The sequence below is a fragment of the Aotus nancymaae genome, unplaced genomic scaffold, assembly GCF_030222135.1.
Source record: "Aotus nancymaae isolate 86718 unplaced genomic scaffold, 86718_ANA_hifiasm-v0.15.2.pri h1tg000006l, whole genome shotgun sequence".
Classification (NCBI taxonomy): Eukaryota; Metazoa; Chordata; class Mammalia; order Primates; family Aotidae; genus Aotus; species Aotus nancymaae.
This window is the reverse complement of record NW_026988417.1, coordinates 76,226,044-76,245,054: the sequence shown is the minus strand read 5'-3', so window position 1 is coordinate 76,245,054 and position 19,011 is coordinate 76,226,044. Positions and strand designations below refer to the sequence as shown.

Here is a 19,011-nt window from a genome sequence, read left to right as displayed (position 1 = left end):
GTTTGGGCTAGTTCTCTATATATAAAATCTAGCAAACCACCTAGAAGCTGCAATTTATTCTAATTTGACCTTTTCACTTAGAATATTGGAGTCTCCCTGCTGGCTACTCACCATACTCTCTTCTCTCTCATTTAATACAAATAAACCCATCTAGACAGTCACTGACTTTCACACATGCTGCAATGTGTATGACTGAGGTGTCTGTGAAAGTTTTCCATACTGTAAGGAGGACTCTGTCTCCAGAGAGCTAAAATCATTATAAAATTCCTAATTGCATCTTGCTTTTTAGGAAAATCTGATGGTATATTTCTAGCATTCTTTTTTAATGCCTATAAAAAAATTTTTAAATGTTTTATTACAGACAATTGCAAATATATACAAAAGTAATAAACAGAATGGCATAACACAGTCCAATTTCATTTATATTTTGCTATGTAACAAGCTACTCCAAATCCATGATATAAATCAAGAGCCGTTATGCTCATAATTCTGAAGATCAGGATTTGAACAGCACATGGTAGAGATGGCTTCTTTCTGTTCCATGATGTCTAGCCTTCCACTGGAAAGACTAGAAAGGCTGGTGTAACTTGAATCACTGGGACCAGGATCACCCGGAAGTTGCTTCAGTCTTGTCTGGTTTCTGGGTGGGATAACTTGAAGGCTGGGCTTGGTTGTGTCTACTCACTGGAATGTCTATACATGGTTTGTCCATTTGACTTGAGCTTCTCTCTTTCTTAAACAATTTTTTTCTTTAAAATTTTTTTCTTTTTTCTTTTTTTTTTTTTTCAAGAGATGAGATCTTGCTTTGTTACCCATGCTGCTCTTGTGCTCCTGAGCTCAAGTGATTCTCCTGCCTTGGCCTCTCAAAGTGTTGGGATTATAGGCATGAGCCACCATGCCCAGCATGATTTGAGTTTCTCATAATATGGCACCTGGGTTCTTAAAGAGAGCATCCTAAGAGGAAGTGTCTGAAAAATAAGCATGCCAAGAGAATCAGGTGGGAGCTGCGTGGTCTTGTATAGAATGGCCTCAGCTGTCACATTGTGTTATTTGTTTTACTTTATTAAAGCCCGCCTAATATTCATGGGGAAAGGGCATAGATCCTTGCCTTTCTATGAGATGATAGAAAAGTCAAATTACAGATGAACATGGATGGAAAACATTATTGCCACATTTAAAAAATAAAATCTGCCACAACCATCATGTACCCATCTCCCAGCTTCAATAATTGTTCACTAACAGTTAATCTTATTTTATCCATATCAGTACCTACTCCTTTTCTCCCTTGGAAATTATGTTGAAGCCAATCATAAACATCATGTCAGTTTACCAGTAAATACGTCAGCAGAGCCGGGCGCGGTGGCTCACGCCTGTAATCCCAGCACCTTGGGAGGCTGAGGTGGGCAGATCACTTGAGGTCAGGAGTTCAAGACCAGACTGACCAACACGGAGAGACCGTCTCTAAAAAAAAAAAAAAAAATACATCAGTAGATATCTATGAAAAGCAAGCATACTTGACCCACAATGCCAATATTCCATCTTTTAAAAATTAACAATAACTTGTTTAGTATCATTCAGTATCCAGCCCATGTTTCCTTGATTGCCTTATAAATGGTTTTTAATAAGGTTTATTTGAGTTGGTATTGAAATAAGGTTATTTCTAGCATTCTTGAATAGGTTCTTTAGTATTAGTTTTTTCTTTGGAAGTGAAAGCACATTTCACTTCTGTTTTAAATCTTGAGTATCAGACTGAGGATAAAGATTTGTCTCTACTGGCACACCTAACGCTTTTCCACCTGGTTGCAAATGAAGTAAATTAATGAGACCCATGTTGCTTATCAATAGCATTTTCCATTTGCTATTCATTTCATAAAGTAATGACAAAGTCTAATACAATATTCAAATAATTGGACAATCATGCCTATCTTAGTCTGTTTTGTGCTGCTATAACAGAATACCTGAGATTGGGTAATTTATGATGAACAGAAATTGATTTCTCACAATTCTGAAGGTTGGGAAGTCCAAGATTGAGGAGCCCACATCTGGCGAGGGGATATTTTGCTGCATCGTCCTATGTGGGAGGTAGAAGGAGAGGGCGAGAGAATGACTAAAGGGAGCCATACTGGTTCTTTTTATAACAAGTCCACTTCTACAATAACAGCATTAATCCATGAATGATCTAATTGCCTCTTAAAGGTCCCATCTCATAATAGTTACAATGGCAATTAAATTTCAATATGTGCTTTTTGGAGGACACATTCAAACCATAATAATATCTGAACCATTCAATTAAAATTGTAGAAGCAATTGCCCATCCAGGTCTTTGGCCACTCCCACACGCACTCCAGGCTGAATCTGAATGCAAAGGGTAGCCATTACAAGGCCTTAGTCACCAGTGATAAAGGAGATCCTCCACAAGCAGTCTTTCCTACACAGTCCACCTTCCTTATTAACACCTTATTTGGAGTCCACAAAACAGAAGGTATTTTTGCTCTACTTCAAAACACATATTTCTTGAGAGAGCTAAAAACTGACATCTAGCCAAAAGCCAAGCACATAGTAGAGAGTCTAGCCTACATATAGTATCAGCATAGGACACTTTCTCCCAATCTCCCTACCCCAACCACTTCCTTTTGTTCAATGCACTTGGTAGAATTCTTCCTTCTATGCTATGGTGTTATGATATGTATTGGTATTCATTCACGGTTCCTGGCTCATAACTCTGATAGCCCCTCTTAGAGTCTTTTGTTATAATGTTGGATGCGTTAGGCCTCAGGGGCGGCCTCTGACCTTCTCCTTCCCTCCTTTCATCCGCCCCAAGGAAGGAGTCTAATGTTTCTTAATATGGTTTGGATCTATGTCCCCACCCAAATCCCACATTGGACTGTAATCCCCAGTGCTGGAGGTGGTGGCTAGTGGGAGGTGATTGGATCATGGGGGCAGTTTCTTGTGAGTGGGTTAGCACGATCCCCTCAGTGCTGTTCTCATGATAGTGAGTGAGTTCTCCTGAGATCTTGTTGTTTAAAAGTCTAACTCCTCACCATTCTCTCTCTTCCTCCTACTCTGGCGATGTGAAGTGACTTTCTCCCCCTTGGCCTTTTGCCATGACTGTAAGTTCCCTGAGTCCTCCCTAGAAGCTGATGCTGCTATGTTTCCTGAACAGCCTACAGAACCATGAGACAATTAAACCTCTTTTCTTTATAAATTACCAAGTCTCAGGTATTTCTTTTTCTTTTCTTTTTCATTCTTACACAGGTATTTCTTTATAGCAGTGTGAGAATGGACTAATACAATCTGCCTTTCTGATTGTGGATGTTAAGACCCTCGCCAGCAAGAATCCTGCTGTGTACCCTGGGGGAGGGAATGCTGACATCATGACGGTTCCATAAAATCTCAAGAGGACTGAGTTCAGGGAGCTTTCAGATAGCTGAACATGTGAGGGTTCCTGGAGAGTGGTGCCCAGGGAGGGCAGGGAAGCTCCAACCCCTTCCCCCATACCTCACCCTACACGTCTCTTCATCTCTATCCTTTGCAATAACCTTTATAATAAACCAATAAATGTAAGTGTTTTCCTCAGTCCTGTGAGCCACTTCAGCAAATTAGTCAAACCCAAAAAGGGGGCCATGAAAGCCCCTTTGAAGCCGGTTAGTAAGAAGTTCCAGAAGCCCAGGCTTGCAACTAGTGTGAAAGGGTGAGGCAGTCTTGGGGACTGAGCTCTCAACTTGTGGAATCTGACACAATAGTAGATAGTGTCAGAACCAAATTAAAGAACACCCAGTTGGTGTCTGCTACTTGGTGTGTGGGGGGGAAAACCACACATACCTGTGTTCACAGAAGTCATCTTATGTTGATGATTGTTGTGGTTTGAGAGTAGAGGAAAAAGCACAATTAGAGAGAGCATTTTCCCTACACACATATCCCCTGTGTGTATACTGTTTATACCATTTACAGAGCCTGAAGGCGACATAAGTAATGTCCCCCTCAATTCACTTCATTATGCTTTTTTTGACATGAGTATAACTAACATCTTCCAGGACCTTCATATGCTAAAGGCAGGTGACCAAACTTGGGCAGTCAGCTCTTTAGGGACTAATCCTTCAAACTTCAGGATAATAATCTATCTGGTTATAGTGTTGGTCAATGAGTTTATGAATTCTTCTTGCTCTAGAGATGCTTCCTGCTTTCTCTGGCATCCTCTAGTTCACACACTGATTCCCAGTACCCAGTACCCAATTGCCCACAGATGCAGAGAGAAATATATATTAATTGTGTACTGTGTGTATAAGCTGATGTGTATATATGTATATGTGGATATATATACACACACACATACATAATCTTAATCAATAAAACAGAAACCCCATATCTATAGAGAAATGCACATCCATGTTCTATGAACAGGCATCTACATAGGAGAGGAAATAGAACATTTATAGTTTGCCCTTTTAAAATATGAATCTGAGGCTGAGTACGATGGCTCACACTTGTAATCCCAGTACTTTCAGAGGCCAAGGTGGCATATTGCTTGAGTCCAGGAGTTCAAGACCAGCCTTGGCAACATGGTAAGACCATGTCTCTACAAAGTCACAAAAATTAGCAAGGTGTGGTGGTGTGCACCTGTGGTCCCAGCTACTCTGGAGGAGGATCACTTTAGCTCAAGAGGTGGAGGCTGCAGTGAGCTGAGATCATGCCACTGTATTCCAGCCTGGGTGACAAAGTAAGACCCTGTCTCAAATAAATAAATTAATTTAATTTAATATGAATCTGATCATATCACAGCACTCATTCCAGGCTTGATGCCTTTTCAATGGCTTCTCATTGCTCTAAAAATACTGCAAGGCTCAGCAATGTTTGTTCCTACATCCCCAGCTGCCCCTTTGCTCTCTGTAATCCAGACACACTAGCCTTCTCTCAGTCCCCTCATTCTCCATGCTCTCACACACCACAGGACCTTCCACATCCCATCCCCTTAGCCTTGAATGATTTCCCTCTACCTAGTTGTCTACGCACCTTTCAGATCTTTTTTTTTTCACTCTGTTGCCAGGCGCCATGCTGGAGTTCAGTGGCACAATCTTGGCTCACTGCAACCTCCACCTCCAGGGTTCAAGCAATTCTCCTGCCTCAGCCTCCCGAGTAGCTAGGACTACAGGCACACACCACCATGCCCAGCTAATTTTTGTATTTTTAGTAGAGATGGGGTTTCACCATGTTGGCCAGGATGGTCTCGATCTCTTGACCTCGTGATCCTCCCCCCTCGGCCTCCCAAAGTGCTGGGATTACAGGCTTGAGCCACCACGCCCAGCCTCAGATCTTAAATGTCACATCCTCAATGACCTCTCTCCCCATCTCTCCCAAAGTTGAAATCACATGTAATGCACCATGATCACCTTCAGAGCGCCTACTACACTTACAATTTCACTTTCGTGAGATTTTTAAAAATTTATTTTTATTATTTTTATTATTATTTTTTTGAAACAGAGTCTGTCTCTGTCTCTCAGGCTGGAGTGCAATGGTGCACTCTTGGCTCACTGTAACCTCTGCCTCTTGGGCTTAAGCAATACTCCTGACTCAGCCTCCTGAATAGCTGAAAGCACAGGCACATGCCACGACATCAGCTAAAGTTTTGTATTTTGGGCAGAGATGGGGTTTCACCACTTTGCTCAGGCTGGTCTTGAACTCTTGGACGCAAGCAATCCACCTGCCTCAGCTTCCTAAAGAGCTGGGATTATAGGCGTGAGCCACCTCCAGCCTGTGATTTTTAAAATGCCTTCTACTTCTGCAGTAAGACTTCAGAGTACAGGAACCATCCCTGCTTGCTGCTTACTGTCGCCTAGCTCAGTGTTTGGTACATAGTAGGCACCCAATAACTATTTGAATGAAGAGATGAATAAACAAATATGTGAAAGCACCTTGTAGAACACCATGCATGCAATAGATGCTAACTTCCTTCCTTTCACTGTTCAGCAAAAATTTTCTCTTAGTTTGTCCTTGCTTTGAAATAAAGTTTGATTGTCAAATAATTAAAAGCAAAACTTAACTTTAGGAATTCACAACCCAATAACTCAAAACACATTTGTAACCATTTATGTTCCTGGACATAACCTCAGATGCCTAAAATTTGCCCCCATTAAGAGATTTCTACATTAGAAAAGTCTTAATTTTCTAAACAGACAAGTGATAAGATTATTATTTTCTGAAAATATCCTGAAATCAGTCTGTTGTTTTACAAGTGTTTGTAATTGTTGACCAGGTAAACCTTGTGTGAATCCCTAAAAACCCAATGCCAGTACTGAAAATCAATCCACAGGCCACGTGGAAATGATTGTCACATTATAATTATTTTTGTATTTTTATTTATGTGTTTTTTATTTATTAATTTTTTTTGAGAACAGAGTCTCACTTTGTTGCCTAGGCTGGAGTGCAGTGGCATGATCATGGCTCTCTACAGTCTCTACCTCCTGGGCTCAAGCAAGCGTCCCACCTTAGCCTGCGAAGTAGCTGGAACTACAAGTGCATGCCACCAGACCCAGCTAATTAAAAAACATTTTTTTTTTTTAGAGATGGAGTCTCACTAAACCACAGATGGTTGCTCTGGCTGGTTTCAAACTCTTGGGCTCAAGTGATTCTCCTCCTTATCCTCCCAAAGCACTGGGATTACAGGTGTGAGCTACTGTACCTGACCCTATAATTAATAAAGGTTTCACATAAACTTTCTAGTTCATTTGATGTTTTTTATTTCTAAGTCATTATCATCACATAATTTGTGAGTACCCAAATCCGGATGAGATAGCAGAAAAACTCTGGGCTTGGAATCCGAAAGCTGTAAACCTACTTTACAAGGTTATTGTGAAGATTAAGTGGAGGTAATAATTTTGTTAAAAATAATCTCTCATCTGTTAAACACATGCTTCATATTGCACTGAACTAGCTGTGTTACATATATTGTCAATTAATTATTTAATAAAAGACTATGGGCCAGGCATAGTGGCTCATGCCTATAATTCCAGCATTTTGGAAGGCTGAAGTGGGTGGATCTCCTGAGCTCAGGAATTTGAGACCAGTCTGCGAAGCGTGGCAAAACCCCGTCTCTACCAAAAATACAAAGACTTAGCAAGGCATGGTGGAGCACACCTGTGGTCCCAACTACTTGGGAGGCTGAGGTGGGAGGATTGCTTGAGCATGGGAGGTGGAGGTTGCAGTGAGCCAAGATCATACCACTGTACACCAACCTGGGTGACAGAGTGAGACCTTTTTTCAGAAAGAAACACATCCTATGAAATATGTATTATTACCCCTACTATACAGATGAACAAATTGAGGCTCTTGGAGATTGACAATCTGGCCCAAGATTATACATCCCACCAAGCTGCAGGGCTAAGAATCACGAAAACGGGCTCTAGCTAAGATGTATGTAGCTGTAACTTCCTATAAAAATTAAGATGTCTTTTTATAAAATATCTCTGAAATGACAGTTCCTATTAATATTCTTATATGTATCTCCTTCCTATGTATCCATATAGTCCCGATATCGGACATTGTAAATCAAACCAACTTAGAGGCAGGAGCCAGAAACTCATCTGATCTCAGCCAACAGATCATCCTGTGTGCAAACTGCTTCTCTGCCTCCTTGTTCATGTTTTCCCAGTTTCTTTTCTTTTTCTTTTTTGAAGACAGGATCTCTCTCTGTCGCCCAGGCAAGAGTGCAGTAGCGTGATCTTGGCTCACTGCAACCTCTGCCTTCCAGGCTAAGTAATTCTCATGCTTCAGTCTCCTGAGTAGCTTAGATTATAGGTACACACCACCACTCCTGGCTATGCCATGTTGCCCAGGCGTAGTCTTGAACTTTTAGGCTCTAATGAACCGCCTGCTTTGGCCTCCCAAAGTGTTGGAGTTACAAGTGTGAGCCACCATGCCTGGCCCCCCCAGTTTCCATACTAGTAACTCACATGTAGACTACAAGGATGCACTATTTGGAAAACTTGCAATGGTCCACTTTTCAAATCACCCAAATATGCTAAAGAAATCGGTGTGACTGTTGTCTCACAACAGGAGGCAGGGGCATGGGGTGGAATGTAAGATTAATGTCATGACAAATGTGGAAAAGAAACTGCTGCTGTTTTTCCAACTCCATGTGTTTCCTTCCATATTATTACACTCTCCCGGTAGCATGGTGTTTATATGTGAATCTTTTTCTTATGTATACAGTAAGTATAGGATATGAACCTGATTCCAGTTGCAAAATTTACTATGAGCTTAGCTTTTAAGTTGCTTATGAATAGGTAAATCTATGCAAATAATAATGATAATAATTATTATTATTTTAAGACAGGGTCTCACTTTGTCACCCAGGCTGAAGTGCAGTGGTGTGATCAAGGCTCTCGGCAACCTTCACCTCCCAGGCTCAAACGAACCTCCCACCTCAGCCTCCCAAGTAGCTGGGACCGCAGGCACATGCCACCACACCTAATTTTTTTGTATTTTTTGTAGAGATGGGGTTTCATCATGTTGCCCAAGCTGGTCTTGAACTCCTGGGATCAAGCAATCCTCCCACCTTGGCCTCCCAAAATGCTGGGATTATAGGCATGACCTACCATGCCTGGCCTGATCTCTGCAAATTAGATATGCATTTCAAAACAATTTTTATTTGTCACTTTATTGGTAGTGCAGTCTCAAGTGGAAAAATCGAAGGGTTTTCGTGTTATTTGCTTACTCAACAAGTATTTATTGGACTGTTACTAAGCACCAAGCATGGTCACATGCATGAGCTGTGGCTAGCACAGCGTATAAGACAAACTTGATCTCTATTTTCATGGAGTGTATAATCTAGTAGATGAAGCCAATGTTAAGCAACGTCACAATACTAACAAATGGGTGAGACAGTCTAACAAATTGAGGATGCTATGAGAGTGTGCCATGGGGACTTGCAACCTGGAGATTGAGAGAAAGCTTCCTGGAGGGAAGTTGCGTTTCAGCTGAGACAGACTGCCATCTGCTCGAGGTTTTGTAACTGCATTCACATCCCTATTCGGACACTTCACCCAGTTACTGTCTCAGAGCTTGGGTGTAAAACAAGGACAGTATGCACTTGGCAGGGGTTGTGAGAAGGGGAGAGAACACAGGTAAAGCACACTTAGGCACAGTAAGCACTGAGTGCGCGATGTTCGCTATGATTATTCATCATTGTAAGCACCAAGGGAAAGCTGAAGAAAAGTCTGACCAACAGCCCAAGATAAATGCGCAGAGGGGAAATTTGGCTAAGGCTCCACATTCAGGGGCAGTCCGTACTTTACACTTTGTATGCGGGCTTCAGGTCCTGAGTTCCAGACATTGGAGCAACTAACACTTTAAGATTGCTAAATATTGCCTTCATGAGAAGTGGATAAAGAATTTATCCACTTCTGCATTCACATCCCTATTCGGACACTTCACCCAGTTACTGTCTCAGAGCTTGGGTGTAAAACAAGGACAGTATGCACTTGGCAGGGGTTGTGAGAAGGGGAGAGAACACAGGTAAAGCACACTTAGGCACAGTAAGCACTGAGTGCGCGATGTTCGCTATGATTATTCATCATTGTAAGCACCAAGGGAAAGCTGAAGAAAAGTCTGACCAACAGCCCAAGATAAATGCGCAGAGGGGAAATTTGGCAAAGGCTCCACATTCAGGGGCAGTCCGTACTTTACACTTTGTATGCGGGCTTCAGGTCCTGAGTTCCAGACATTGGAGCAACTAACACTTTAAGATTGCTAAATATTGCCTTCATGAGAAGTGGATAAAGAATTTTGGGCGGTCGATTTCTTTGTAGCTGCAGTTTAGCGTATGCCGAGGTCAGATTTTTTCAGGCAAAAGTAAAAGACCTGAGAAACTACCTGGCAAGAGGACAGTCAGATTTTGGCTGGCTCAAGGGACAAGCAAGTGTTCATAATCTAGATGGAAGGGGAAGGAATGAATGCTCCATTGGAGGTTTTACTCGAGGGTCAGAAAGAGACCCGGCGCCACCAGAATGAGACCTGGAAGTGGGAAACGCTGGGTTCCCACGAGCGCGCGCAGGACACGTGCGTTAGGAAGCTGGGTCCGGGGTCGGGGTGCCCAGCGCTGCTCCCCGGGCGCTCCTTCCCAGGCCTCCCGGGAGCTTGGATCCCTGCCATCTCCGCACCCTTCAAGTGGGTGTGGGTGATTTCGTAAGTGACGTGACTGCCACCGAGGGGAAAGCGAGCAAGGAAATGGGAGTGAGCGGGGCAAGCGGGGCGGGGTTGGATCGGAAGCAGTGGGAGGGATGCAGAAGAGGAGTGGGAGGGATGGAGGGCGCAGTGGGAGGGGTGAGGAGGCGGAACGGGGCGGAGGAAAGGAGAAAAAGGCGCTGGGGCCCCGCAGGAGGAAGTGCGCGAGCTCTCGACTCTCCGCTGCGCGGCCCCTGGCGGGGGGAGCAGCCAGGTGAGCCAAAGATGCTGCTGTGCTCGAAGCCTGCGCTGCCGCCGCCGCTGCTGCTGCTGCTCCTGGGGCCGCTGGGTCCCCTCTCCCAGGGCGCCCTGCCCGGACCTGCGCAAGCACAGGACGCCGTGGACCTGGACTTCTTCACCCAGCAGCCGCTGCACCTGGTGAGCCCCTCGTTCCTGTCCATCACCATCGACGCCAACCTGGCTACGGACCCACGGTTCCTCGTCTTCCTGGGGTAAGCGCCAGCCTCCTGGTCCTGTCCCCTCTCCGGTCCTCCTGACACCTATGTCTGCCCGGCCAGCCACTCTCCTGCTTTTGCGCGGAAACAACTTCACGCCGGAACCTCTCCGCCTGCCTCGCCCCACCCCACTTCCCGCCTCTCATTCTCCCTTTCCCTCCCTTACTCTCTGACCCCAAGCCGCCTTTTTGGGGTATCATTTTTAAAAAATAGATTTAGGGGTTACAAGTGCAGTTCTGTCACATGGGTATATTGCATTGTGGTGACATCTGGGCTCTTAGTGTAACTGTTGCCCGAATCGCATACTGTATCTAATAGGTAATTTCTCATCCCTCATCCCTCTCCCACCCTCCCACCTTTTGGAGTCTCCGGTGTCTACTATTCCACTAAGTCTGTGTGTACACATTGCTTAGCGCCCATTCTAAATGAGCCTTTTTATTTCTTTCATTCTGTGTTGATTAAGCACCACGTAAGGTCAAGTATAAGTGGAAATCTGAAAAAGAAACTGCCTACTTGCCCCAGTACATTCCTCCCATGAGGAGGGGAATCCGGCAGGTGCACGTGGAGGCCTGAGAGTGCTTGAATCGCTGTGCAGCGTAGGACAAGTAAGAGTGTGCCTAGGCTTCCATCTTTTAAACTCTGTTAGGAAGATTTCTTTTTCTTTTCTTTTCTTTTTTTTGGGGGGGAGGCAGATGAAAAGGGCTTCATAGAACAATAATAAATGAGACCGAGAGGACTACTGCAGTGACTTACAAAGTCCTAATAAAAAGATGTCTCTCCAAAATGGGGCTGCAAAATGTGGTGCTGCCTTATCAGCTCTAAGTTTTTTTTCTTACTTGAGAAAGAAGGATTCTGATGCAAGTTCAGAGCTCCTGCCCCACGAATGCAGCCTGACCCCAAGATGGGGAGCTACAGGGACAATCTCAGGCCTTCTAGGCTTCTTACCTAGTCCCTTTATCTAGGCCCTGGGAGCCTCCAGTGATGGCCACATCTTGACCAGCCAAGATAGAGGGAAAGATCACCATGTGTCAAATACTTAGCTGCTGTCCTCCCTGAACCCACACTATAGTTGCCAGTGCCAATTTCATGGGTAGTGTACTGGTTAAGAGATGGACAGACCATCCTGGCTTGACTCTCAGCTCTGGCAAAGATGAGTGACTTGGTTTTTCCATGTCTCTTGGACACACCAACCCTCCATTTCTTCAGCTGTAAAATGGAATTTCTCAAGCTTGCCTCAAGGATTACGGCCTGAGGATTTGATGATTTGTTAAGAGCTTCACAGTGTTTGACCCATAATAAGTGTTTGATGCTTAAAGGAATTGTTTCTTCCTAGGACATGGTGAGCATTTGGTAGTCATTCACCGGCCTTCTGTTTCTTTGGGTCATAGTTAACCTCTCCTTTCCCTTGTGGCACTAGAATTTTCTGGTGAGAAGGAACCCTCACGTTTTGCCCTTCCCCTTAAGGACAGGAAGCTGATACTAGGCAGCAACTAGTTTGGGAATAGGAAGATTACTCCAGAGAAATGCTGAACCACAGAGCTGCAGATCTCAGGACCCCAGTATTCCCTTGCTGGGGTTGAGGGGGGAGTTTACTAAAAATGAGGATGAAGTTGATGTCCATTTGCTGAAATGTGAGGACTCGAGGTCTCTTCTGCTGCAGCCAGCATATTCCCCCACCTGTCCCCTAGAAAGAACAGATGCGGGTTCCCCTCTAGAGTAGCAGCCCCAAAAGAAAAAACATAGAGTATGACTTTCAGCGTCTGGGCCTGATCAGCCATCAGTCAAGCTCCCCGCAATTGACTAACACCCCCCCTAACATATAGAACTTCCAATCTGCAATTTAGTGAGGATGATGATAACTTCGTTCTTCTCAAATACATCTTTTAGTTTCCCAGAGCACCCTTCCCCCTGCCCCTTGCACCTTTCTGTTAAAGACTTGGGTATAATGAAATACCAAGAGAGCATAACATGTGATAGATAAAACTTTTTTTCTGGTTTACAAAACAGTTTATTCCTGTCCATACGTGCTTCTTTCCAAGGCTAGCTGCTGTCTGTTTCAGCCCCCTTCCCTGCAGAGGCCATCTGCCATACCTGCTTCCCAGAAGCATCAACAAGCACACCCAGAATGTTCTCTGCTAAGACCTAAAAAAGGCAGAAACCCCTTCTCCTCATCTAAGACCTAGCTTCAAAATTAGAGTCTGAGGGTTCATCTCCCCAGGAGGGCACAGGGCCCAAGTGGCCCAGCCACCTCAGAAGACAGCACTAAGCTTTCTATGGGCCCACAGTAGAGGAGGATAGGACGCCTGTTGTTTATTTATTATAGTTCCTCAAAAGTGAAGATGTGTGGGTGGGATGGCAAGAGCTGAGCAGACGAAAAGCTGAAGGAATAAGGAAAGAGAGGCGGACACAAACAGTGAACACTTTCTGAGTTCTTGTCATTTGCCTGGCCCTGTTCTAAGCACCTTCTAGGTGTTAATCCATCTAGCCTGGGCTACAACACTATGAGGTGACTACTTTTATCATCCCCATTTTAAAAATGAAGAAATCGAAGCTCAGGGAGATTAAGTAACTTGACCACAGTTTGAAACTAAACTCTGATCACATGAGACAATAGTACCCATAAAAATGGAAAGCAGTATATATATATATATATTAGATGGAGTCTTACTCTATCACCCAGGCTGGAGTGCAGTGGCAAGATCTCAGCTCAATGCAACCTCTGCCATCCGGGTTCAAGCGATTCTCCTGCCTCAGCCTCTGAGAGTAGCTGGGATTACAGAAGCCTGCTACTGTGCCTGGCTAATTTTTGTAGTTTTTAGTAGAGACAGGGTTTCACCATCTTGGATAGGCTGGTCTTGAACTCCTGATCACCCACCGTGGCCTCCCAAAGTCCTGGGATTACAGGTGTGAACCACTGTGCCTGGCCCAGCAGTTATTATTTTTTGCAGGAAAGAGAGTAGGATATGGTAGAAAAAGACTGTTTGGAAATGAATTGAAAGATTGATATAATGAAAAGAAGCATTGATGTGAGAGTAACAGTATCAGGGTCCAAACCTTCATTTAAGGTACTTCAAAGAGGCTTAAGCAAACTTAATTATATGGCGTGGTTCTGGTCTCCACGATGGCAAATACTTTTTTTTTCATCTTTGCAACCAGAGAAGATAAAGTACACAAAACTTAAATACTAGTGGTAGAGCAATCTAAAATTTGAAAAAAAAAAAAAAACTTTCAATTTTTCCTCTTCCCAGAGGGACTTAATCAAGAAACCAATCAAAATACTTCCGAAGCCCAACTGTGTACAGAATTCCAAAGAGAGCCTGGCCGTAAACCAACACCATCTAATGGAAGTAGAATGTGGGTCTCATATGCAAGGTTGTATGTAATTTTAAATTTTCTAGTAGCCATATTAAAAAGGTAAAAAGAAACAACTGAAATTAATTTTAATAATTTTATTTAGTTCAATATATCCAAAATGTTTTCTCAGCATGTAATCAATATAAAATATTAATGAGATATTTATTATTTCCTTTTCTCGAACCAAGTCTATATAATCTGGCATGTATTACTTACAGTACTTGTCAGACTATATTTCTCCTTTTTTTTTTTCTCCGAGACAGTTTCACTCTTGTTGCCCAGCCTAGAGTGCAATGATGTTACCTCGGCTCACTGCAACCTCCATCTCCCGGGTTCAAGTTATTCTCTTGCCTCAGCCTCCCAAGTAGCTGGGACTAAAGACGTGTGCCACTATGCCTGGCTAATTGTGTATTTTTAGTGGAGCTAGGGTTTCACCATGCTGGCCAGGCTGGTCTCAAATTCCTGACCTCAGGTGATCTGCCCGCCTCGACCTCCCAAATTGTTGGGATTGCAGGCATGAGCCACTGTGCCTGGTCTCAGACTAACTATATTTCAAGCACTCAGTAGACACATGTAGCTAGTGCTATAGTAGTGGACAGTACAGATCTGCATTTCAGTGAAGACACATATACAAGCATAACAAAAAGTATAGTGCTGAGTCAGTGGTAGAAATCCTAAGTACTGCAGAGCAAAAGCGGTACAAACAGCAATTTCAGTGATACTGCAACTACACTTGCTTTTCATCGTGATTTGCTTATTTTCCTTCAGCAAAGTTTATCTGTTTTTGCCGATTTGATAAATATTTACCCATAATAACTTTCAATATTAGATTCTTGCATCTTCATAGACAGAGTTGCTTTTCACATTTGGAAAATTACTTATCAATGTTAAACACACGCTTTGATGACCAATGTTGGAAAGAGGCACAGACCCCCCACTCCCGCACTCCGCCATGTGCCTACTGATGGCAGAAATATCCATGGCCAAAGGGAAACAACGAGCTGGGGACAATCACACCCCTCATGTCTCCTAACCCCTGAAAAGTGCTGTACCTCTTAATAAGCTCTTATTGTTCCCTTACCCACTAACTCTATCCACTGTGCCCTGGAGTCTTTTGTGGGGTAACCCTATTCTAGCCTTCTCACAGAATATCTCCTCTACCTCCTTGTCCAAGCTATGACTTGGCTCTTCTCTGAAGATACTGTCTTCCCTGTAGTTCTTTTGAGTAGTGGCTGCACATTCTCCCATAGTCCAGTTCTTTTCCTGTTCTCCAGTCCGGCTTCTGGACAATAGCCCACTAATTTGAACTCCATACTGCTATAGTTCAAATCCCTTTTGACTTGTTACTTTGGGCAAATTACCTCCTATTGTTCAGGTTCCTTGTTTAAAATGATGATAATAATGCCACTTGCTTCATTGGCTTGTTTTGAGATGAAGTGAAAGAAGGTAGGTAGCTTTGCTTGCCTAATCACTCAATTTGGACTAGCCTGATGTGAATTACAGATGATGCCATGACTCCAGTGTGGGGTTCCTCATCTCCACATCGGCCTCTCATCCAGTGCTCCTGCTCACTGCACCCTGTCCCTCTCTTACTTACTCCCTCTTATTAACTGAAGACTGGCACTGATCTCACAGTTTCCTCTCCACCTCCAAGTCTCACCATCATCCTAGATGACTTCAAGTTACCCACATAAACTGTCTTGGTTCTTCACTCTCACATATTTTTATATGTTGTAACAGATAATGTTACACTCAATGTAACACTCAAGGTGTAACAGAACCAGCTTGTCCAGCTCATGAAATGTAGGCATTTCTTCTCAATTCTGCATTCAGTGGCATCCTGTGAGTATCTGGAAATCAGCCATGGTGAGAATATTTACCATGGGAATTGGCAAATACTAAAAAGCAGGGCACCTTTTTTATCTGAGAGCCAGACCACAGCTCTCTTACTCCATAGCTCCCATCATAACAATTTTTAAACACCTCCACTGAACAGCTTCCTCCTCTCTCTACTTCTTCCATATCTGATTTGAGCTTCTTAATCTATCTTGTGAACCACTCTTGTGATAATAACCCCAAATCCCTGTTCCATTGTTCTTCCTGCTAAAATCCCAAACCTGGCTTAGTCCAACTGTATTTTCTCTCTTTGGAATCTACAGGGTGGCCCAAACACCTGGAAATGGAAATATATTACTTGTTAATTTTAGTGCATATTAATAAGTCAATTTTATGCCTCAGTTCCAGTCTCAGTGGCTGCCCTGTATAGCCGGGCTCTTGAGCTCTTGTGGGAGGAGGGAGTGGACAGTCTCCCAGCCACATAGATTAATGTTGCACCATACATTTTTTAGCTTCCAGACTTCCCTGGCCCTTAGTGTTCCCTTAACTTTCCATGTCTCTGCCTTTCTCATTCTCTACTTTTTAAAACTCTCGGACTCCACCTTCACCTTATCATTCTTAGCACATGACTGTACTTCTGCCTCCCAAAGAAAATGAGCTGTTACTTCCTTTTCCTTTTCCTCCTGTCATCAAATCTGCAGACATGTCATGCCTATGTCCAGCTTTCCTCCTTTCTCTGATCTCAGGCTGCTTCTTCCAGTTCTGCTCTGAATCCCATCCCCTCCCCAGCCCCCAAGGACTTGGCTCTATCAGTCACCTCTTTCCTCTCCTGTATCTTCAGCTCCTCCCTGTTTACCAGCTTCTTCCGCTCAGCATATAAGCATCCCCTCACCTTTTCCATCTCAATCACTTCCTCACAGAGGTGCCTCTGCAGAAACCACCCATTTCTTCCGTCCCCTCTGCAGCCTGTTCTTTCATGTTCCGCCCTCGTGATGGCACCATTATTGTGTCACTAAAATCAATCTCTCTGACATCATCAATGGCCTTCCTCTGTTGGGAAACCTAATAAACACTTTATCTTATTTGGTCTTTGTTATAGGTTGAATGAGGTCACACCAAAATCCATATTAGAAGTCCTAACCCCCAGTACCTCAGAATGTGACTGTATTTGGGAATAGGGTCATTGCAGATATCATTAGTTAGGATCAGGTCATACTGGAATATGGTGAGCTTGTCATCTAATATGACTGATGTCCTTATAACAAGGATAAATTTGGAGACAGACATGCACATAGGGAGAATACCATGTGATGACTAGAGTTATGGAGTTGGAGTCAAAAAGCTATGAGAAGTTAGGAGAAAGACCTGGAGCAAATCCTCTCCCATGTCTTCAGAGGGAGTATGGCCCTGCCAATACCTTGATTTCAACTTGATGGCTTTTCAGAACTGTAAGACAATACATTTCTGTTGTTCAAACCCACTCATTTACAGTACTCCGCTACAGCAATGCTAACAAACTAATAGACTCTTGGATACATTTGGCAAGGTTGACAACGGAAGCACTTTCTTACCTCTTTAGGTCCGTCACTTTTTATGTGGGTTCTCTGACAATTCCTCTCCATCTCTCTCTAGCTTGCTTAAACGTGACGTTCCTCAGACTTCTAACCTAGGCCTTCTTTTCACTTCATGTATTCCCTGGGTGGTCGGTCTCATCCACTTCCAGAAATTACTTAAATTGCTGCTAATGCAGTGCTATGCTGGAAACTATTTAACAACTGGCCCTCTGGGAGAAGGGAGACTGGTTTATGGTTTTTGCTGATTTCTGTGCTGTAAATACTCCTCCGTGGTCAATTTCAAACTGCCAACAGTTTAACAACTGGCTCACAAAATTTCTCCAGATTTAGCATGTGGCTTTCACAGGCTGACAAGGTGGCACAGCCCACTCCAGCACACCTCTGCTTTTGTGGCAGAGAGAAGTAACTTATTTTTGTACAAAAGGTAAAATAAAAACACCTATAGGCCCTTTTTTTTTTCCCTTAACAAACTGCTCTAGACATAGAATAGCTGCAGCTTCTTTCATGCATTTGTCCGTTATTTCTATGTCACTGTGGTGGTGGGATTATTTTTCCTTTATTTTTCTTGTATGTGATTAAAATACTGCACGTTTGATCAGTTTTAGTTTTATGGCATGTTTTGCAGCCATACTAAATCTAGTTTTTGTCAGAGGTGATCAGTATTATTTTCTCAAAACAAGAAAATATTTCATTGCAAAAGAGACAAACAAAAAGGTCCTTAATACCAAAACTTTGAGCAGTGTCCAAGTGGTAAACCCAAGCAGCACTGGGTTTTCATTTTGTTCAGGAAACAGTCCTTGTCTGGCCCCCACTTCCCCTTACATCAGGCGGGCCTTGCTCATTCATTCACTTAAATATTTGTTAAACACCAGCGGTGTGCCGAGTACTTATCTAGGTGTTGAGTAGATTCTGATAAGTCAGTCAGGTCCCTGCTCTTGGGCAGCTTGCAGCAGAGATGGGGGCTTCAGTAGAGAGTAAGCCAAGGAAAGGAACTAGGAAGCTGATTTCAGAGACCAATGAATGCTATGAAGAAAACAAAGGCAGGGCAGTGTGATGGAGAATGACCCAAGATGGTACAGTTTGTATCTCTAGGGACCAGGCTGTGACCCAAGTCATGCACAGATGCCTGTCATGTGATGCCACAGCCCCTTTTCCAGGTACTCATTTCCTCCCACTTCCCAGCGCAACTGCTTACAAATACAGCTAGAGGAACCCAAATGAGCTGCCTTTAACATCAAACCCAATCAAAATGCCAAGGACCAGAATCAGTGCCCAGCTGAAGAAAGTGGTACAGAACGAGCCTGGAGTGATTCTCTCTGAGGAAGTTCCTCATCTTGGTTTTAGGGCCATGCCTTGGGACCTGTGAGCTAGGGGTTACCAGTCCCTGACATTTCCACTGAGGACTTGCCAGTCTATATCCCTAGCCTAGATGTGTCTCCTGAGTTCCAGAGATACACGGCCAAGTGCCCAATGGATAGAAATACGTTTTTTGGTGTTCCATTGGTATCTCAAATTCTACAAAACTGAGCGCCCCTTCTTTTCCCTGTTCCTCCCCATCTTCAATCTATTACTTA

At 43.5% G+C, this 19,011-nt stretch overlaps 1 protein-coding gene across 2 annotated transcripts in view; it reads left to right on the top strand.

Moving 5' to 3' along the window:
- Window positions 1-10,443: 10,443 nt before the first annotated feature.
- The window catches only part of HPSE (heparanase), a 56,058-nt gene continuing 47,490 nt past the window's right edge, over window positions 10,444-19,011 (top strand). For both annotated transcript variants that reach the window (XM_064368727.1, XM_012447062.2), the window contains exon 1: window positions 10,444-10,670. In XM_064368727.1, the coding sequence (XP_064224797.1) occupies window positions 10,444-10,670 (227 nt within the window). The remainder of the gene's footprint in view (window positions 10,671-19,011) is intronic.